The sequence below is a fragment of the Stomoxys calcitrans genome, chromosome 4 (assembly GCF_963082655.1).
Source record: "Stomoxys calcitrans chromosome 4, idStoCalc2.1, whole genome shotgun sequence".
Lineage (NCBI taxonomy): Eukaryota > Metazoa > Arthropoda > Insecta > Diptera > Muscidae > Stomoxys > Stomoxys calcitrans.
The window spans coordinates 63,590,802-63,613,631 of record NC_081555.1 but is presented as its reverse complement, the minus strand read 5'-3'; the positions used below and the strand labels follow the sequence as shown (position 1 = coordinate 63,613,631).

The following is a 22,830-nucleotide window of genomic DNA, read 5'->3' as shown; positions in this document are numbered from 1 at the left end:
TGGCGAAATCTGTAATCAAGATGTACATATGACCAAGATATATTCATTAACAGGTAGTGGCAGTGGCCCAACAACCAAATATTTAGTTCACCATCTGTCAAAATCAGAAATTAGTGCAGCTCTGATTTTGAGTATGTTGCTAGTTTGCGCCATTTACACATTATACACACACGCACAACCAAAACTCGTTGACAGATAGTGCACTTTGCGAGAAAAAAAAAAATTGTAATTTGTAATTGTATAGCTGTTTGCGGTACAGAATCTGGTAATAATGTTATGCATGCAATAATAGTAATACGATGATGTGCCGTGTAAAATATCCATAAAGTCCCTATAATCGATTAGTCGATCCATAATTTTTGGTAACGTAAATAGTCAGCTGCTGACGATAACGTAAACAACCGTGAAATAAAGAAGAAGAATTTTTTGTCCAATTTCCCTCATATTTTTATTAGTATTGCGAAAAAGAAAAAGTAAAAATTTTGCTTAAATTTCAACAAACATTGCTCGCATCTGCATTAAATTGCAGACGTATTACGGTGGCGACGGTCAAGTGCGGTCGAATGTTGGGCGATGGCGAGGAAGACTCTAGCCGTGATGCCGACACGTATGATGGTAAGAGCAAAGCGATTGATAAAGTATCCGCAGTCCGTATTTAACGTTTTTTTTTTTTTTATCAAAACTGCAGGTGAAATTGATGAAGTGACATGGCGCGGTTGTTCCATGGAGGAGATATATCGAAACCTAGACCCATTTGAACTCGATCATGTGACGCCCGTCAGACCAACTGACTCACACACTGTACTGCATCACTACCCGATTAGAGAAGACGAAACAAAGCCACCAAAACCCTTAAAATCTCATCCAAAATGGGATGCATTCCATGTAAGATTGCCTTGTTCGAACAAATCTCAATATCCGGTAGTAGCAGAAGATGGCTCATCGACCATTGAAAATCGATGGGAAATGATTGAGAGAGCTTTGCTGAGACCCATTGAAAATTCACATGATTTGCAAAATGCAATTTTGTCGTACAACACCAAATATCAGGGTCAATGGAATTTCCGAGCCTTGCACACACTCTTTGAGCACGAGCTGGACGAAAGTGAGGCAACGGGTTTCTTTGAGGATTTGCTGCCGCGAGTTATACGTCTGGCTCTTAGATTGCCGGACTTGGTGCAGGCGCCAATACCACTACTAAAGCAGGGGAAATGTCATGCGATAACGTTGACACAAGAGCAAATATCATGTCTTTTGGCAAATGCATTTCTCTGCACATATCCACGTCGAAACACTCTCAAGAAGAAATCCGAATACAGTACCTTTCCAGATATAAATTTTAATCGACTTTTCCAATCTTCTGGTTCAGCGGTTATTGAGAAAATCAAATGTATTTGCCATTACTTTCGAAGAGTATGCCCCAAAGAAAATGATCGTTCGAACGTGCCGTCGGGATGCGTAACATTCGAGAGGCGGGCAATACCTTTGCCTGAATTGCCGAATTGGTCTGCCTCTGGTAAGCCCTTGGGCGTAACACCTTTGCACATCAATTCATCTGGTACAATAGAAGATCAAGGAGAGGGACTGCTGCAGGTAGATTTTGCCAATAAATTCTTGGGTGGCGGTGTTCTAGGCAGTGGATGTGTTCAGGAGGAAATACGTTTTGTTATTTGCCCAGAGTTAATTGTATCGAAACTTTTCACCGAATGTCTGAGACCTTCCGAAGCTTTAGTTATGGTAGGCTGCGAACGTTATAGTAATTACGTTGGCTATGCAAATACCTTCCAGTGGGATGGCAATTATGTGGATAACACACCCCGTGATTCTTCAAGACGCCGTCTGTGTCACATTGTGGCTATAGATGCCCTCCTCTTCCACCAGTCCTCTCATCAATACCGCGAGGAGCTAATGTTGCGCGAACTGAACAAAGCCTATGTGGGATTTTTCCATCCTCTGAGCACGGTGGCTCCGGGTGTAGCTTCTGGCAATTGGGGTTGTGGTGCGTTTGGAGGCGATGCAAATTTGAAGGCCCTACTACAACTCATGGCCTGTACATTGACCAGTCGTCCTTTGGTTTATTTCACATTTGGAAACGAAGAGTTGCGAGATGAGGTGCACAAAATGCACACTTTTTTCATTGAGAATAATGTGCTCGTCAAAGACCTGTGGGCCACATTGAAAAAATTCCATGGCAGTAAATCAACACAAAAAGATCTTTATAAATTCCTATATAATGAACTACACAAGTTGAAGGTAAGGCTTAATATTTTTGTAAATATTGTATTTTAAAGTGTGCTAATTGTTTCTACTTGAGCATATGTTGGTATTGTTTTCTAGGAGAGGATGGAGGAATTCTATCAAAATCGAGAAAAAAGCTTTCTAATAGCGATCCTTGTCAAGCTCGATATGTAAGCAAGCTAGTTCCGTTTTATATGGCCGATCGCCGCGGTTACGCTATGACCATTGGTAATTTAACACTAGAAAGACAAACCGATCATTTTGACCGATTTTTGAACTTTATTCGAAATTTTCTATGTAAAGTGGTCACCCATAGAAGTGGTGATAAAATTCCCCCTGTGGCGTGTCCTGTCCTACATTTTCCCATATATTTATGACCGATCGCCGCGGTTACGTTATGACCATTGGTTATTTAACACTATAAAGACAAACCGGTAATATTGACCGATTTTTGAACTTTATTCGAAATTTTCTTATTTAAAGTGGTCACCCATAGAAGCGGTAATAAAATTCCCCCTGTGGCGTGTCCTGTCCTACATTTCCCATATATTTATGTCATGGGACCAACAATTTATCGATATGTTCCTTAGCATGTGTTTTATCCAGTCTCTAAGGACCAGGTCCACCCGGTACTGGTCTAAAGATTGGATCAGTGTGTTGGTGCGCACGTTGTTAAAAGTGCCCTCGATGTCAATGTATACCGCCTATGTGTACGTCGTGGCATCGAAGGATTCTTCTATTTTATGCACCACCACGTGCAGGGCAGTCTCCACCGTATATGAGAAGTTCGATGGATGTCCCACTCTTTATTATAGTATTCACAATACGAACCATGGTTTTTAGTAAAAAGGATGTAAGGGTCTGATCAAAAAATAACCTTTATTTTAATTTTTTCAAAAAGTATTTATTTATTCATCAATAACTATCTTGTCCCCTTCAAAGTAATACTAACATAGTCCTTCCGTTTGTAACGTTAGTTTTCGACTGTATATAATGATCTGAGACCGAACAAAGTATACGAGGTTTGATCAAAAAATAGCCTTTATTTAAAATTTTATAAAAAAGTATTTTTTCCTTTTTTTCCAATTCTTGAAACATCTCTGAAACGCTCTTTTTGGCTACACAAAACTTAATACATTTGTAGTATGGATATATTGTCTGGCTAACTTTCTAGTTTAGGTTATCTGATTCATGCATAAAGACACCATCCGCGTAGTCGTGTGAATATACATACGTTGTTAATATTCTGCGAGTTGCAGCTTTTGCAGCCCAAATTGCAGCTTTTGTTACAGATATTCCGGGCATTTTTTATATATTATTTTATGCAAAAGTAATAAAATCTTTATATCAAGAAAATCTCTATTATAAAAAGCCTCAACATGTCCTCCGTTGTCTCTGCTCTGACTCCCATGTCGTCTACTAAGTTAGGTTAGGTTGAAAAGATTGTGCGCATATTAATCTGCCCCATGTCACTATGGATACTCATAAGCCAGTAATTGGTTTGTTGTGAACTCTAAATACTATAAAGTAACCTCGAAAAATAAAATCTAAGTTAGGAGTTCTGTGCTGCGTACAAAATCCTTAATCGTTTTCTATAACATGCCCCTAAGTTGGTTCATGTCTAGTATTGTGGGTTCACCTAAGTACCGATGTATCTTAGTCTCGAAAGCCGGACAATGACATAGCAAATGCTCCAACGTCTCATCATCTTCCCCACATGGCCTACACATAATTTCACTTGCCGCACCGATTTTGTATAAGTGAGCTAGTAGTCCTACGGGTACCGTTATGATACCGAAAGCTATATTGACCTTCTTTTTACTTCCTTTCAGTAATAAAGATAAATAGCCTCGTCTTCTCACTATTCGAATCTCCCATAGAACCATAGAATTTTCGCCGCCCTGCCAACCGTTTCATTGTTACACGCGCGTTCGTCGACCACGCCCTTAACTTGGACTGCGTCGATCCGAAAGGCTTCGGTGTGACCAAGTTTATTGATGGCAGTCTTTTGGCCTTCATTGCCAAATCGTCTGCTCTTTCATTCCCTCTTACTCCGCTATGACCCGGCACCCCGACGATGCGGACTATGCTATTCTCAGGTAAGACGTTAATCTCCTTCTTACACTCCAAGACTGTTCGTGACCTAACCGTCTTGGTTGTTATTGCCCGTAAAGATGTTCACACTCGAGGACGTCGAGTGAACACCACACAACCTCACACATTCTGTGATCACCTGGATTTCTGGCTGCAGGATGGTATTATGGTTAGACAGTCGAAAACTAACTACTAAAGTTTCAGTTTCGACATGGGCTTTTGAGAGAAACTTTCGATCCCTCCCCTTTACCCTAATTTTCAGAAACGCCAGATCTCGGAGATGGGTGGTGCGATTTAAGCGAAATTTTGTACCCTAAAAATAAAAATTTGGTAACCAAATTTCGGATGGGGTACCTAGGGGGGCTGCCCCATCCTAAAACTCACCAAACATATATTTAGACCAATCACGGCAATATGGGACTCAAATGAAAGTTATTTAGGATAAGAAAACCTATCTGATATCCAATTGTCTGACCAAGTGCTAGGGGGACCACCCCAACCCCCAAAACACCCCTAAATCGGACATATTTACCGACCTTGGCAATATGGAACTCAAATGAAAGGTATTTGCGAGTAGAATGCGAAACTGATATCCAAATGCGGGACCACGTTTCTGGGGGACCACCCTTTTCCCAACACACCCCCCAAACAGGACTTATTTACTGACCATGGGAATATGGGGCTTAAATAAAAGGTATTTGAATGTAGAATACGAATCTGATATCCAAATATGGGACCAAGTGTTTGGGGGGCCGCCTCTCACCAAAAACATCGCCCAAAGGGACAAATTTACGACCATAGCAATATGGGGCTCAAATGAAACGTCTTTGGGAGTAAAGCACGAATTTGATATCAATATTCGGGAAAAGTGTCTATGGGGCCACCCCACCTCCATAACACCACCCAAATAAATAGTAATTATTTTCTGACTACTGCAATATAAGGCTAAGAGGGTTTTTAAAGTGGAACACGAATCCAAGGCCAACACGAATTCAAGGCCAACTCACTGAGTGGCCGCCCATCCCCCCAAAACACCCCCAAACCAGTCATGTTTGCCGACTATGGAAATATGGGGCTCAAATTAAAGGTATGTGGGAGTAGACCACGTATCTGATATCAACATTAGGGGCCAACTGTCTAGCGGACGTCCCACCTCCATAACAACCCCAAATAGGACGTATTTGCTCACCAAGACAATTTGGTTCTTAAAGAGAGTAGGACTAAGTATTTATAGTTTTTAGGGCCAATACCCCAAACCGGACATATATGCCGACTTTTGCAATATGAGTTGAAATGAGATTAGAAAATGAATTTGATATCCAATTTTGAGGCCAATGGCAATATTGGGTTCAAATATATGAGAATAGAGCACGTTGCTGATATATTTTCCGGGCTTAGTGTTTGGGGAACCACCCCAATCCCCAAAACACCCCTAAATCGGGCATATTTACCGACCATATCAGTGTGAGCTTAAATGAAAGGCATTGGGGAGTAGAGCAAGAATTGATACCCACTTTCGGGACCAATTCCCAAAATACCCCACAAACAGCAATTTTTTAGTGACCGTCGCAATATGGGGCTCAAATAAAGGTATTTTGGAGTAGAATACGAATTTGATATCCAAATGTAGGACCATGTATTTAGGGCATCACCCCCGCCCCAAAACACCCCCAAAGGTTAAAAATTTTTCAACCATGCCAATATGTGGCTCAAATGAAAGGTATTTGAGATTAGAAAACGAATTTGATAACCTATTTTGGGGCCATATGTTTGGGGGACGCCTCATCGTGTAAACTCCCCTAAACCAACGGCAATATGGGGTTAAAATAATTGGTATTTGAAAGAAGAGCACGATGCTTATATTTTTCAGGGCCAAGTGTCTGGGGGACAACCTCAACCCCCGAAAACACCCCTAAAACCGATATCATGAGAATATCGGGCTGAAATAAAGTATTTTAGGAATGGAGTACACCTTACATCCAAACTTAAATTCGTAGACCAATAAAGATCATATGGAATTCAGATAAAGGCAGTTATATTGTTAAACTGTTAATCAAGCGATATACTATTTTTAATTGTCGAAAATAAATATTCCAAGGAAACTTTTGTTCCATATTAAATAAAAGAAGGCGCAGCGGAGCGGGCCCGGGTCAGCTAGTAATATATATAAATGTTAAAGTAAATCGTTATAAACACCAATCTTAGCATTTTGAGCACGATAGCACGAATGAAAGAATACTGCATTTGTTATCTTCCGCCATTGTCTTCCAATATAGTTTCTAAAGGGATAATAACATAGTAAAATAAAATAATATTTTTTAATACCACGTCTAACTTTTTCAACGTCCTCGAACTTGTTTCGTTTGGAATGTATCTACTTCATTTGCTCACATTCTAATATTTTCCGATTTACACTATTTCAGCATAACACTTTTTAAAATAAATTGTTTTTACTTAACAATTATTATTTAAAAAATTATTTTATTTTATTGAGATATAAATGAAAACCACACTTTCCATGTTTCTTGATATTTTTGTCTAGCCACGCGACTATGCGTCTGTATATGATAGAAAATAGACATATATTCGGCTCATTCGCATTTCTTCACATTACATATGTGTGAAAGAGGACACAACAGAACGCAGAAAAAGATACTCACAATATGTATAATTAAATAAAAATTTAATTCGTACAATTAAAAATATGTTCAACGTATGCCACCTTTAACAATACCAATACAAAAAAAATCGGATTTCAATGTAAACAAGTAAAAGCGTGCTAAGTTCGGCCGGGCCGAATCTTATATACCCTCCACCATGGATCGCATTTGTCGAGTTCTTTTCCCGGCATCTCTTCTTAGGCAAAAAGGGATATAAGAAAAGAGTTGCTCTGCTATTAAAACGATATCAAGATATGGTCCGGTTCGGACCACAATTAAATTATATGTTGGAGACCTGTGTAAAATTTCAGCCAATTCGTATAAGAATTGGTCCCATTGGGGCTCACGAAGTAAAATAGAGAGAACGATTTATATGGGATCTGTATCGGGCTATAGACCGATTCAGACCATAATAAACACGTTTGTTGATGGTCATGAGAGGATCCGTCGTACAAAAGTTCTGGCATATCGGATAATAATGGCGACCTCTAGGGGTCAAGAAGTCAAGACCCCAGATCGGTTTATATAGCAGCTATATCAGGTTATGAACCGATTTGAACCTTATTTTACACAGTTGTTGAAAGTAAAAATAAAATACGTCATGCAAAATTTCAGCCAAATCGGATAGGAATTGCGCCCTCTAAAAGCTCAAGAAGTCAAATCCCCAGATCTGTTTTTATGACAGCTATATCAGGTTATGGACCGATTTGAACCATACTTGGCACAGTTATTGCATATCATAACGAAATACTTCGTGCAAAAATTCATTCAAATCGGATAAGAATTGTGACCTCTAGAGGCTCAAGAAGTCAAGACCCAAGATCGGTTTATATGACAGCTATATCAGGTTATGGACCGGTTTAAAGCATACTTGGCACAGTTGTTGGGTATCATAACAAAACACGTCGTGCGAAATTCCATTCCATTCGCATAAGAATTGCGCCCTCTAGAGGCTCAAGAAGTCAAGACCCAAGATCGGTTTATATGGCAGCTATATCAGGTTATGGACCGATTTGAACCATACTTGGCACAGTTGTTGGATATAATAACAAAACACGTCGTGCAAAATTTCATCCCAATCGGATAATAATTGCGCACTGTAGAGGCTCAAGAAGTCAAGACCCAAGATCGGTTTATATGGCAGCTATATCAGGTTATAAACCGATTTGAACCATACTTGGCACAGTTGTTGGATATCATAACAAAACACGTCGTGCAAAATTTAATTCTGATCAGATAAGAATTCCGCACACTAGATGCTCAAGAAGTCAAGACCCAAGATCGGTTTATATGGCAGCTATATCAGGTTATGGACCGATTTGAACTATACTTGGCACAGTTGTTGGATATCATAACAAAACACGTCGTGCAAAATTTCATTCCAATCGGATAAGAATTGCGCACTCTAGAGGCTCAAGAAGTCAAGACCCAAGATCGGTTTATATGGCAGCTATATCAAAACATGGACCGATACGGCCCATTTACAATACCAACCGACCTACACTAATAAGAAGTATTTGTGCAAAATTTCAAGCGGCTAGGTTTACTCCTTCGGAAGTTAGCGTGCTTTCGACAGACAGACAGACGGACGGACGGACGGACAGACGGACGGACATGGCTAGATCGACATAAAATTTCACGACGATCAAGAATATATATACTTTATGGGGTCTCAGACGAATATTTCGAGTAGTTACAATCAGAATGACGAAATTAGTATACCCCCCATCTTATGGTGGAGGGTATAAAAATAATTAAAGCAATTGACACCTTGTTTTTTATAAGTCAATACCATGTTTGATCGCTCAAATTTAGATTAATTTTTTTCTGTGTAGTCTTCCCATTATTGGGACAGTCGGTGATGGTCTCGTCGTCTGCTCCCTGTTTGTTATTGAGTTACCTGCCACAGCACGGCATGATGGCTCAATATGAGGATCCCTGCCTATCCTAGTCTTCCCCATCGTGAAAAAGAAAGCCTTGCAGCCATAGTACGCCATGCCTTCTCCACAACCAAAACTTTTTTTGTTTTGCCTGCGTAAGAATCCCAACATGCGTTCCGTCGCAATTTGCTGCCACATCCCTCGATGAAGACCGTTGCCTATGTAAGCTGGGGGATGTCCGTATTTCTCACCAGGTCGAGCTTTGCGCCCCAGGGAGAGTGGATACTTCCAACGAGCTTTTTGAAGGTATCAATACATTCTGCTGACGCAAAGCTCAGCGTAAAGATGTCCCCTGAATGCTCGCAGCTCATCATCTGTATGGGTGGACCCTCTTAGAGTTCCGCTCGTTAACCATATCTTCCACTTACGACCGATTATCTGGTTGAATCCTACCGGATGCAATGACGATATCGATGACTGCATAAGTCAGCTCATCTCTGTTGTACTTTCTTGCCACTCTGGCGTGAAAGAACGACTCATTACCTTATACAGCGACCATCTTCCCTTTCCGTGATGGCTGTTGGGTCGATTTGGAAGTCACAGTCCTCCATGAAGACTCAGGGGCCGTGCGCGCTTCCCTCGTTACTGTTCCGATTCTGTCTCCCTCCGTAAGACACTGCCTGATGTTTCCATTGTGGGAGGGCTGGCTTGGTCTTCCCAGAGTATTTGAAAGCGACTAGCTTGTTTTATTCTTCAGCGCTTTTGCAGTGTTAAGCTCTTTTGGGAGATCTGGTTCTCCAGCATTTTGCACCTTCGCCCGATTGCGCTGCCGGTGCATACTCCTCAGTCTGCTTCGTCGTGCCTCGAATTGCTTTCCCGGTCTTCTTGTGAGCTTAAGCTGCCATTAGACGATAAGACATGTCATGTGTAATTTCAAAAACAGCAACTCGGAAAGTTGTACACATCGTGTGATACGTACGAAAAATTTAATATGACAAATGGATTTTGGAGTAAATATTCAACTTTTTCGATTAAATCGAGCTTTTATTTCATCGAACATAAATGTCTTTAAACAAGTACAATAGATATTAGAATACATGCCGATTAGAGCGCGCTCTATTCGTATTCGACGTACATAAACAAGTTTTATGGGTACATCAGACAAGTCTTATGAGTACATAAGACAAGTCTTATGAGTACATAAGACAAGTCTTATGAGTACATAAGACAAGTCTTATGAGTACATAAGACAAGTCTTATGAGTACATAAGACAAGTCTTATGAGTACATAAGACAAGTCTTATGAGTACATAAGACAAGTCTTATGAGTACATAAGACAAGTCTTATGAGTACATAAGACAAGTCTTATGAGTACATAAGACAAGTCTAATGAGTACATAAGACAAGTCTTATGAGTACATAAACAAATCTTATGAGTACATAAGGCAAGTCTTATGAGTACATAAACAAGTCTTATGAGTACAAAGAACAAGTCTTATGAGTACATAATACAAGTATTATGAATATCGTCTAATGGCAGCTTTAGCAAAGGCCATGCTATACAATTTCATTGACACTATCGCTGTCTGAATTTGAACCGAAAACACTACCCAAACTTAAAGGTATGGGTAGTGTTTTCTTCATTTGTTAGTCTGACGACTGGTTGTGCGCTTGAAGCATTACTTTCGACTATAGGTGCCAAGGCATTCACACCTATATGAGGGGCGGATAACATGCTACGGTCTGATGATGCCACCGCCGCAGCTGTTGGGTATTTGTAGTACATTTTTGTTTCTTGTTTGAGCCGTTGAGTGGAGCGGACGTTTTGTTATTTCGCTCTGCAACAATTTTTCTGTAACTTGTAATAGGTCATTATTTTTGGAAGAAAAATTTAAGTTGGTTAATAATCTTCGTCTGTTTTCAGTGGATCGGCAGATCTAGAGCCCGATAATATGCTCAGGATGGACTCCAAAGACCCAACAGCGGCGGTGGTGGTATAAGGCTGTAGCATGTTGTCTAATGTTGTAACCGACTGGTGGAGCGGCTGCTCCAGGCTCACCAGGCTAGAAGGCACATCGCTCTTATGTTTATTGAGAGATTTGGTGCGAATGGTCCTAATACTCTTACTGTTAGGGACAGAGACTGCCTAAATTGGGCTCGGGGATTCGCTGCACATGCCACCCCAAAGACTACACGTCTAGATTCGGAAACGGCACCGCAGTCACCCAAAAGACTGTGGTCACCTGGAGGGAATCCCATGCCTAAAAGAACTAGGGTGGACAATAGTAAGATGGGTCTAAGAACCTTTAATAATGTCGTCAGAGACAGTTTGGTGTTGGCAGTTGTCGACAAGGGAAAAGAACAGGGCTGCATACCTAGGAATAATTGGAGTGGGATAGTCAATGGACTGTCATCAGTTTACTCCGATGTCTTTGCGAATTTTCGTGGGACTCCTCCAGTTTGTGACGATGCAGGCTGGTATCGGGGTCGATACAGACGAAATGCCTTCGGGGATCAACTCTCAGTTAAAATGTATCAATGCGCCCCAAAAAAAGTTTGGTGAGATCTGGCGAGGCGCAGCACTGGATTTAGTCAAGAAGGAAGATATTCCTTCTCGACCAGTGGCGCAAGCTTGGATTTCAAGGATTCCCTCGGATCCTGAATCCATATTTGGTAGATTAGATGAGGCTGATGGTGACCGGAGATATGCAGTATTCGTGCTAAACTCCGGCTGTCTCGCAGACCTCAACAAGTCTGAAGGCGTTGTATCCTACGAATTTAAAAAGTTGAGACCAAACAGACAGCATAACCTTCTTTTGGTGGATATCAGCCTTTGAAGTGGTTTGAGCTGGTTCACCATGCTTGGACCATGATCGTTTTCGACTAACGTTGTTGTAAACAATCCATTTTTCACCTCCAGTTATGATTCGTTTAAAAAACGGATCGAATTCATTGCGTTTAAGGTGCATATCACAAGCGTTGATTCGGTTTGTTAAATGAATTTCTTTCAATACATGTGGTACCCATATTAAAATTGACGCCAAACAAACAAATGTAAACAAAATTTCGCGCACTTTTTTTCTAAAGCAAGCTAAAAGTAACACCTGATAACTGACAGAAGAAAGAATGCAATTACAGAGTCACAAGCCGATGAAAAAATTTGTCAACGCCGTCTATGTTACTACTATGCATCCCGAGAGAGACAGGGCAAGGAGGAGAGCCATTAGCCGTATTCGTGGTCTCCGAGCGGATGAACAGCCATCACAATTTTTCGTGGGCGAAGTTACGAATGTCATCCGTAACGCCAAATCTTCCAAGGCGTTGGGCCCCGACGGAATCTCTACATTGATGCTAAAGAATCTGGCCTCACCTGGAGTTGAGTACCTTACCACTGTCCTCAATCTGTCATTGAACACTCTTATAGTTCCCGATGTCTGGAAAATGGGCAGAGTGATCCCGCTACTGAAGCCTGGAAAAGACCCGAGCTTGGGGGAGTCGAACAGACCGATCTCCCTTCTCTCACCAGTGGCAAAGAAGCTTGAGGCATTACTCCTCCCGAGCCGCGTAGGAGAATTTCCATTCGCCGAGCATCAACATGGATTTCGGAGACTGCACAGCACAACAACAGCTTTGCTTTCAGCCATCACCACACACATTTGCCGTGGCTTCAATCAACCCAGGCCATGTGATAGGACGGTCCTCGTGGCACTGGACCTATTAGACACGGTCAGCCATGCCAAATTATTTGAGGACATCGCCAACACGTCCCTCCAGCCAGGCCTGAAACGATGGGTCGCGAATTATCTGTGTGGTCGCCAGTCATTTGTGGAATTTAGGGATAAGAAGTCGAAACACCGTAGAGTGAAACAGGGAGTTCCCCAAGGTGAGGTGATATCTCGGGCTCTGTTTAACCTCTACATATCCTCCATTTCACCCCCTCCAGACGGCATAGAGATCGTATCATATGCGGACGATTGTACGATCATGGCATCAGGCCCCCCCACCCATTGATGACATCTGCGATAGGTTGAACGTCTACCTCAACGAGCTTGCCTCATATTTCGCTGCAAGAAATCTGAAGATATTCGCCACCAAATCTTCAGCCACACTGTTCACTACAAATACGCGTGAGGTGAATACTGAGCTGACTGTGATGGTCGATGGAGAAATGACCATCAAGTGTCCCAAAATACTTGGCGTCACATTTGACAGCTCTTACCCTTCTCCCCACATGCCACAGCAATCTGCAATAAAGCCAAAAGTAGAAACAAGGTCCTCAAGTCACTCGCTGGCAGCACTTGGGGTGCAGACAAAGAAACCTTGTTGACCACGTACAAAGCAATTGGCCGGTCTGTGGTAAGTTATGCAGCGCCAGTGTGGTCTCGTCAACTTTGTGACACGCAGTGGAATAATATTCAGATCTGTCAGAATGCCGCCCTCCGAACTGCGACGGACTGTCTCCTCAGTTCTCATGTGGACCACCTCCATCAGGAGACAAAGATTCTACCAGTGCGAAGACATAACTACATGCTGTCTAAGCAATACCTTTTGGGCTGTTATCGTAGAAACCATCCAAATCATCATCTTGTGGATAGATACCCACCGCCCAGAAGCCTTAAGGTAGATCTACACGATCTAGAGCGTGAGGTTCAGCGCTACAAGAGAGAACCTCTTGATCAAGCGGGTCTGAACAACATTCATGCAGACACGGTAGCAGACGCGGTAATTGGCTACAGGGTGAATGCAGTTCTTGGAAAACGACCGCCACCCATTGCACCCGAAGAAATCGACCTCCCCCGGCAAACCAGAGTGGTTTTGGCTCAATTACATTCCGGCAGATGCAACCGCCTCAATTCCCACAGAGCTAGGATTGATGCAAGATGTATGTCCCGATTGTAACCAGGGACCGCACGATACACGTCAGCTGTTTAAATGTCCGGCCAGACCCACTCGACTCAGACCCAGATCCCTGTGGACGCACCCCATCTTAGTCGCAGAGTTCCTGGGTCTTGACACTCAACAGAATCAAGCAGACGAAAGATAGAACACAATAAATTGCTACAACAACAACAACAACCAGGAACAGGTAGTATGTACTAGATATTACCTTTGTATCGGAAGATATAAGCGCATGAATACGCGACAGGGAAGTGTTGGATGACCACAGCTTCCCTGATCGTTATATTAGTTTCAGCCTTAGAGAAAATGTTGCAGAAATGGTCCCTCGGCTAAACAGAAGAAAAGCGGATTGGGATACATTTCGGCACAAATTCTGCACGTCTATTCCTTCTAGACCAGAAAAGGACGTGGAAACTGCGGAGGATATAGACATAATGGTCAAGCGGACCAAGGCCCAGGATGACTCGATTGTGTCAGCATGTCCTAGTACCAAGCCAGCAACCAGCCAGCGACCGCCATGGTGGACCCCAGAGCTGGTTGGTCCAAGGAAGGACTGCAAGAAACTCTTCAACTGAGCAAAAGCCACAAGAGCACCACACGATCTGGACATTTATAAGGCTGAGCTTAGAAAATATAAGGGCGAGCTGAGAAAGGCTCAGAACAAATCCTGAGTGGAATTCTGTAGTTCCGTCAATGTCTCTAGGCTAAGGAAGATTCTGTCCTCGAGACCTATTACGGGTGGGTATATTCAGGAGGCCACCGTATCGCAGAGTTTAGCATGTCCGCCGTAGCGCAGAGTTTAGCATGAACCTGTCTCCTTGGGACGAGAGAATGTTCCATTTACAGAAAGCGCAAAATACTTTAAATCCAACATTTTGGAAAGGGTAAGAAAGGCAACTCTTGCCCTATACACCTGCAAGAGAGCCTTTGGCAAAAGTCGGGGGTTTAGACCGCGTGTCATGCATTGGGTATTTACTGTAGTCGTCACACCTATAGTGCTATATGGTGTTGTAGTCTGGTGGACGGCGCTTCAAAAGTCCACCTACTGTTCAATAGTCAACCGGATCCAAAGGATGGCTTGTTTGTGCATCACCGCCGCACTAAGGACGACAATATCTGATGCACTGAATTCTAGACACGGCGACCACTGCCGTGAGGCTAAGGGAGCTTTCTCTTTGGTAATGTGGCGGTTACGGGCACTGTGTTATCCATAATACAATGTCTGATGTAACAGGCAGTGTGGATTACACCCTACCTGAGCCGCTTTTTGATAAAAAGTACTGTGCTAATAGAACCGATTGGAACTATGATATCCCTGGTAATAGCAGTTACATAGACGTCTATACGGATGGTTCCAAACTACACTACCAGGTGAACTTTGGGGTGTACTCCAAAGATCTAGAACTGGTCATATCGAAAAGATTACCCGACCAATGCAGTGTGTATCAAGCGGAGATCCTTACAATTAAGGAAGTGGAGGAATGGCTAAGATATAATGTCATAACGACGATTGGCATAAATATCTTCTCAGACAGCCAGGCAGCCATAAAATCCTTGGAGAACGTATTTCTGTCGAGGACGGTTATGTAACCGTTCTCGACTGTCGCAGATGTCTCAACGAGATGGCTGAACAGTTAAAAATTCACGTGTTCTGGGTGTCAGGCCACATAGACATTGCAGGGAATTGTAAAGCAGACGAGCTTGCGAGACTAGGAACTACCTTACACATTCCAGGGAACGTTTTCAGGACCAGGCCCGAAGGACAACGAATGATAGATGGTCACAAAGAGGGGGCTGTGAGCATTCCAAAACTATGTGACCTTATCTAGACTTGATGAGGTTTATCGCTTTGCTGTCACTGGCTAGAACAGACGTCTCAGTCATATGTCCGCCATGACAGGTCACTGTCTAATCGGAAAACATGCTGACAGACTGAAGGTTGCCAGTTACGACTTTTGCAGAAGCTGTGAGGACATCGAAGAAGATGAAACAGAAGGAGTTCCACTTAAGGTTCTCATTTCTTTGAAAACCTGTCTGATTTAGCGGATGTGAACATTGTTCGGCTTTTTAAAGCGATCTAGATGGTACAACGGTAAGAACTAGATGGTGTCTTCCTTCTTCTGTTCCTCTGGTATCACAACGGAGGAGTGAGTATGATGGAAGACTGCCACTTAAACCTAAACTAAAATAACTTTGGAGTCCATTTTGAGCCTACTCCTGAAAGGCTTTAAAATTTCTGAGTACCTAATTTTTGTCTTTTGTTTTGAAAAACTTTCCTATAGATCTTAAAAAATCACCAGTTGACCTATAGTGATTTCTTGAATACCTACTATACCAATTTGATTGAATTTTTTTTAACGAAAAGCTTTATGATATGAACAACACGTTCAATTACCTAAAAAGAAACCCCAAAATTTCATCAAAATCGGACGAAAAAAAGCATATTTTGGAACAAAAACAACAAATTGCCATTTTTAAGGTAATAAAAATCTTTGAAAAATTGTTGTATTGGCTGACCACATAATTCTTTTTTGTGCTTTTTAGTTTCACTCTACTTTTATTGGCTTTTTTTAAAAATTAAATGAAAATATTTATTTAAAAAAAAATCGCTCATTTCTCTCCCATGGTGTACATGTCTCCGAAAACTCTTGTTGTTGTTGTAGCAGTGTGTTAAACACTGAGGAGGCAGCCCTTGCCTAGTTATAGTATGTAATTTATTAAAGCAAAATAGAGCAAATAATTCGGCGTATAAAACGGCAGAACATTTGTAATAAACTATTTAAATTAAATTTTCCCCCGACTGATTTTTTTTTTTATTTTTAATAAAAACTGTTTTTTTGGAATAACCAAAAACATGTCAAAGCTTCATTTTTACTGTTGGCCAAAAGAATGGGTCATTGGAACCATAGTGCAATGGCCAAAGTTTTGGCCAGGATTAATGATTGTAGTAGAATTATTGTGATTGGGTGATTTTAATTTGCCGCCTGTATTATAGCTTAGATTGCCTGACTCTGCATGTCTGCAGATGGATGTCCGATGTATTGAAGTAATTTTGGACTCGAATTTATTGTAGACAAATTCTATTATGAATTCATTCGCGAATTCTTGACTCCTTGCCAGCATGGTTTTTGAAGGGGCTCTTTCTACTGTTGACTCATGTAACATCGCCTCTATGTCTAAAAAGTGAACGGATAGAGAAAGGTTCCTAAAAACTTTAATGTCATTAGACGGTACTTGAACGATAGGCTACGCGAAGCCCACATTTTTAGAATTAAGGTTGTTTCTGTTTCCCAAATATCATCGATTAATACTTGTAGTATAATATTCGTCTTATTTTGAAAATTCGCACTTACATTAACTCTCATCCATAATCCAACGATGATAGTTTCAGCCGTTTGGTGTGCGTAAACGATAAATCAGTTGATAAATCTGTTTTTAGAGCTCTGAAATGACAAAAAACACCGCTAGCAAAAGGGATGAAAGTGTAATATGTTCGTCATTCCATTTGCAACATCTGGTTGTAGTCACATTTGCATGCAGAGGTGGAGATCCTCGTCCAGCTCCTGTAGTTGAGCAAGCTTGAAAGGCGCGGTTCACGGTTGCCATTGGTTATTTAAAGGCGCTTGTCATACGAGGGTTGCCTTTTTTATTTCGGGATTAGAGAGCAGAAAAACAAATATTAATCATCGAAAATCGCTTTATTGTTCTTCAAAATATTCCCGATTAAGATCTATACACTTTTGCACGCGTTTGAACTAATTGTCAAAGCACTTTTACCACTCTAATTGAGGTATCTCCAAAACATGCCTTCTGAATGCAGGTGTGGAAAACACCTGCAACCTCTCATTTTATTTTTTATGTACGGGAATAAAAAAAGTCATTCGGTGCCAATTCAGGACTATACAGGAGATGACTCATCAAATCGATTTTTTGAGTGATAAAAAATACAGTTGTTTCATATTTTTGGAGCATTTCTTTCGACCAATCGACACGAGCCTTTTTTTGAGCGATTGACTTCTGGGCGGTGGATATCTATCCACAAGATGATGATATGGATGGGCTCTGCGATAACAACCCAAAAGGTATTGCTTAGACAGCATGTAGTTATGTCTTCGCACTGGTAGAATCTTTGTCTCCTGATGGAGGTGGTCCACATGAGAGCTGAGGAGACAGCCAGTCGCAGTTCGGAGGGCGGCATTCTGACAGATCTGAATATTATTCCACTGCGGGTCACAAAGTTATCGCAAATTGCTGTGGCATGTGAGGAGAATGTGTAATAGCTGTCAAATGTGACGCCAAGTATTTTGGGACATTTGATGGTCGGAATCATTTTTCACGCGTATTTGTAGTGAACAGTGTGGCTGAAGATTTGGTGGCGAATATCTTCAGATTTCTTGCAGCGAAATATGAGGCAAGCTCGTTGAGGTAGACGTTCAACCTATCGCAGATGTCATCAATGGGTGGGGGGCCTGATGCCATGATCGTACAATCGTCCGCATATGATACGATCTCTATGCCGTCTGGAGGGGGTGAAATGGAGGATAGGTAGAGGTTAAACAGAGCCCGAGATATCACCTCACCTTGGGGAACTCCCTGTTTCACTCTACGGTGTTTCGACTTCTTATCCCTAAATTCCACAAATGACTGGCGACCACACAGATAATTCGCGACCCATCGTTTCAGGCCTGGCTGGAGTGATGTGTTGCCGATGTCCTCAAATAATTTGGCATGACTGACCGTGTCAAATGCCTTCGATAGGTCCAGTGCCACGAGGACCGTCCTATCACATGGCCTGGGCTGATTGAAGCCACGGCAAATGTGTGCGGTGATGGCATGCAAAGCTGTTGTTGTGCTATGCAGTTTTCGAAATCCTTGTTGATGCTCGACGAATGGAAATTCTCCTACGAGGCTCGGGAGGAGTAATGCCTCAAGCGTCTTTGCTACTGGTGAGAGAAGGGAGATCGGTCCGTACGACTCCCCAAAGCTCTGGTCCTTTCCAGGGTTCAGTAGTGGTATCACTCTGCCCATTTTCCAGACATCGGGAACTATAAGAGTGTTCAAAAACAGGTTGAGGGCAGTAGTAAAGTACTTAACTGCAGGTGAACCCAGATTCTTCAACTTCAATGTAGAGATTCCGTCGGGGCCCAACGCCTAAGATGATTTGGCGCCACGGATGACATAAGTAACTTCGCCACGGTAAATTGTGAAGACTGTTCATCGGCTCGGAGACCACGAATACGGCGAATGGCTCTGCTCCTTGCCCTGTCACTTTCGGGATTTACAATAAATTGGCGGTTGAACAACCTGGCGCATCTCTTCCGATCAGTCACGGTTCTTCGCCAAAGTGACTGAGGTCCTGTCATGCCGTCTACCTGGGTTCGAGAGTAATTTAACAGTAGACTACAGCTTGCCTACACTGGTGCCTAAGTTACATTGCTCAAAGTGTTCCAGCCACAAATTCCGCTTATGTTCGGAAGTCAACGAATATAAGCGGAATTTGTCTGTTTTTTCCAGATTCAGCTCGCTGATTCTGGGATTAGTGGAGTCCATACAACGAATCCCATCATGCTCGTCTGCGAGTACCACTGCCTGCGCCGGGAAATTGGGCCGCACTTGGGGCATTCGACCGGCTGGTATAAAGCGAGTAGCTGCTGCGTTAATGATGTCTCGGAATTTCCTCTCGGCCACTAGCACATCCGAGGGGGTCGGCAGTTCACTGAAGCGGCGATAGGTAGGTATACTCTCTGAAGTCGGCCTTCTTCTGATTGATAAACGTCCGGCGCACAGAGGTTATGAAGTCGGTTGGTCGGTCGATGATGAGAATTATGGAGAGGTGGTCTGACCCCAAAGAGATGACGGTTTGCCAGGATACGTCACTCAGGAGATCAGGGGATGCAATGGAAATGTTTGGCGAGCTGCTGCACCTCCTCACAATCCTAGTGGGGGCATCCTCATTCACCGTGCAAAACGTGGAGCTTTCAATCTGCTCTGCCAAAGCTATGCCACGGTGGTCGCTACCTAGGGGAGATTGCCATGAAGTGTGATGCGCATTAAAGTCCCCCTAGAACCAGACGATTATAGCCAGATAGTAACCCACTTATGTCGGGGTTGTAAGCTTGGTTATTAATCGGGACACAGCTACCAACCGGCGGTATGTACACTTTGTATAGCTCTATCTCGGCAGTACCGGACCTGACTGCTATCCCCATGCATTCCATGTAGGGAGTACTAGCCCCAGGCGCAAGTGAGATGGGACTATATTGCACGGAATGGTGTATCACGAAGGCTTATCCCCCACCTCCATTCCTTGAGAGATCCTTACGTAGCACATTGTATCCGTGACAACTGTGCAAGCTGAAGGTGTTGGTCAGCTTTGTCTCCTGGATCGCTGCGACCAATATATCTTTCCGACTCATGAAATCTACAATCTCATCGATCTTGCCACGAAGACCGTTGCAGTTTAGTTGCAAAAATGATACATTTCCCGGCACTGGCCTGGCTATATTTGGGCTGGGATGCTGCCGTTGCGTATATTGCCGTACGGAAGAAGTCGGGGGGGTCACATAGTCCGACGACGACGACGCTTGTGACCCACTGCTGGCTATGTTCGCACAGCACCTTGCGATATATCCAGTATGACTATACTCCCGTAGTGAAACGAGGCCACAGCAAGATCGAAAATGTACCCACTCCATGCGCCGGTTACACCTCACCAATACCGACCGATGATGGAGGCGGTTCTGACAAACCGAACAGAACAAGGGTCCGGGGCTCTTTTCAATCCTGGTATAGACCAGAAGCTTGCGGAGAAAGCACTCCGGGATGTACCTCTCCCATGACGAAAAAGGACGAACACGTACACTGAGGCGGCAGCCCTTGCCAATGAGGGTTCCATCAGGTCAATCCGGTGCGTACAACTCGTTGCCATGGGATGTACAAATGGTCAAATGTTCATGCAATATTTAATGTATGCTGGTCCCACTAATGCCTAAGGTGGTTTCAATCTCACGATAGGTCACATGACGATCTTGTAATATCAGTTGGCGCACAGCATCAATGGTTTTTGGAACAACAACTGATTTTGTACGACCTTCACGAAATTTGTCTTGAAGTGAACTACAACCTCGGTTGAATTCACCGTACCATCGATAAACACTGGTCCTTGATGGAGTTTCATTTTCAAAAATTGAAATAAGTTCATCGATGCACTGTTTTCGATTTACTCCACGTCGAAAGTTGTAAAAAATAATCGGACGAAAATTGTCACGATTTAATTCCATTTTTTGGGCGAGATGAATCTTAAAGAACTGCCAACAACACAAATAGCGCTCGCATGTGAAAACGTTCTGTGTACGTATAACCTCAAAAATGTCAAGCATTAAGATAGAGTGTTGGAAGATGGTTACACAAGGGTTGTCAAATCCCGAGATATAAAAGGCGACACTCGTATCGAGCATCATAGGCACTCAGTATTCATGCAAGAACCGGTGCCGCTCGGCCTCTCACTGAGACTCTCCGCTCGATACCATTGATTGTCCCCGACTGCCGTTGCAGCTACTACGTATGGAGCATTTCACTATCCGCAATCTGTGGACGGTAGCCCGCAGCTAAGCTTCTCGTAATAACGAGATTGAAGCTCAAAGTTCCAGCCTGTGTGGTGCTCACAGCTATCTTGACCATCATTCAATTCAGCCTCTTCAATCGCAAAATGGTGTAAACTATGTCAAAAAACCGAACTCTCTCTCAATAGCAAAGAAAATGATTTTTTTGTTGTTTTGATTTCCTTTAAATGTAGTAACTCAACACCTATTTAGTAAAACTATATCTGTCGCTAGCTTTAAGAATTTTATTGCCGTTTATTGTTGTTTTCTAAAAAGAACACAAATATTTTTCTTGTTTCTTCCTTATGGTATATTTTGGATCTGTGTTTTCAGCGTAGCCAGCAGGAAAGAGTTACCAAATCCGAAACCATCCCGAGTAGTGATATCTCAACAGCAATATCAACGGTTGAGACCAAGGAAATTAAAGCATTATCGCCTAGTAAATCCCTTTCCCCAAGGCCAAGTACGTCCTTGAATACAAAACGTAGCTTAGAGGAAAGCCAGGATCTGTTCGCTTCGACCTCTTCAGAGAGTGAAAATTCGAAATTAACACCACCCCCAAAGGTATCTGTTGTAGATCTAAGCATATCCGATGATAGCGATACTGATCTAATGCTTGTGGCTGTCGCCGAAAGCGCATGCGCAAATTTGTCACCCACCATAAAACATCAGCAATCACCGCAGCAACAACAGCAGCCAAATAAAGCACCAGAAGCAGCTATGAATGCCTCGCCTGGCACAGCAAAGCCAAGGCAACGTACTCTCTTGGAAATGCTGGATCAGACATATAATCACGTTACAGGTCCGGCAACCAAGCGTTATTGCATTACAAAATCACATCAAAAAGAATAAATCGATTTAATCAAAGTACACCACATCCTATTATGGCAACGGATATTTTGTTTACATGAAAAGAAAAATAAATAGTTTTTATCAAAATTATTCATTACATCACATAAATTTGTAAAAGATATTTTATTAAATGCGTAGTCATGGTTTCTGTAGCAGGTTTGCGTGACACCATCGAAAATGTAGCTGCTGTAGATCGAAGCATATTCGCTGATATCCGCATGCATGTCTGTAGGTGCGCTTGTCCGTAGGTGTGCTTGTCAAAATTGTGGGAGTTAAAAAACAAAGGCATCTGACGGGCGAAGTTGACCATTAATTGAAAAAAACTGTGCTAAACATATTTTTTACTGTTCAGAAAGAACTTTGCAGTCCATGACATAGGGGAAATTTTATATTAAACTCATTCTAAACAAGATTTTCGAAAATTTTCATTGAATTGCACGTTGATAATAAAATAAATAAATAAGCTATGTAACTCAAGTCGATGAGCGCGGTCCCATGGCGGCCGGTTGTACGCACCGGGTTCACCCGATGGGGTCTTCATCGGCAAGGGCCGCCGCCTCAGTGTACATGTTCTTCATCATGGGAGGCATATCCCGAAGTGCCCT

The 22,830-nt window shown here is 42.5% G+C and overlaps 1 protein-coding gene across 1 annotated transcript; it reads left to right on the top strand.

Annotated features, from left to right (window-relative positions):
• The first annotated feature begins 393 nt into the window (after window positions 1-393).
• LOC106091894 (poly(ADP-ribose) glycohydrolase) lies at window positions 394-22,333 on the top strand. Its single transcript, XM_059366852.1, has 3 exons — window positions 394-615; window positions 689-2,253; window positions 21,707-22,333. The coding sequence occupies exons 1-3, from the start codon at window positions 564-566 to the stop codon at window positions 22,223-22,225; spliced, it is 2,136 nt and encodes a 711-aa protein (XP_059222835.1). The 5' UTR covers window positions 394-563; the 3' UTR covers window positions 22,226-22,333.
• Window positions 22,334-22,830: the final 497 nt, after the last annotated feature.

What these genes read in the sequence shown, in the direction of transcription:
- LOC106091894 (XM_059366852.1), top strand. Translation starts at nt 564, where the DNA reads ATGTTGGGCGATGGCGAGGAAGACTCTAGCCGTGATGCCGACACGTAT. An exon ending in TGATGCCGACACGTATGATG is followed by an intron (nt 616 to 688) that starts GTAAGAGCAAAG and finishes TCAAAACTGCAG; the next exon opens with GTGAAATTGATGAAGTGACA. An exon ending in ATGAACTACACAAGTTGAAG is followed by an intron (nt 2,254 to 21,706) that starts GTAAGGCTTAAT and finishes CTGTGTTTTCAG; the next exon opens with CGTAGCCAGCAGGAAAGAGT.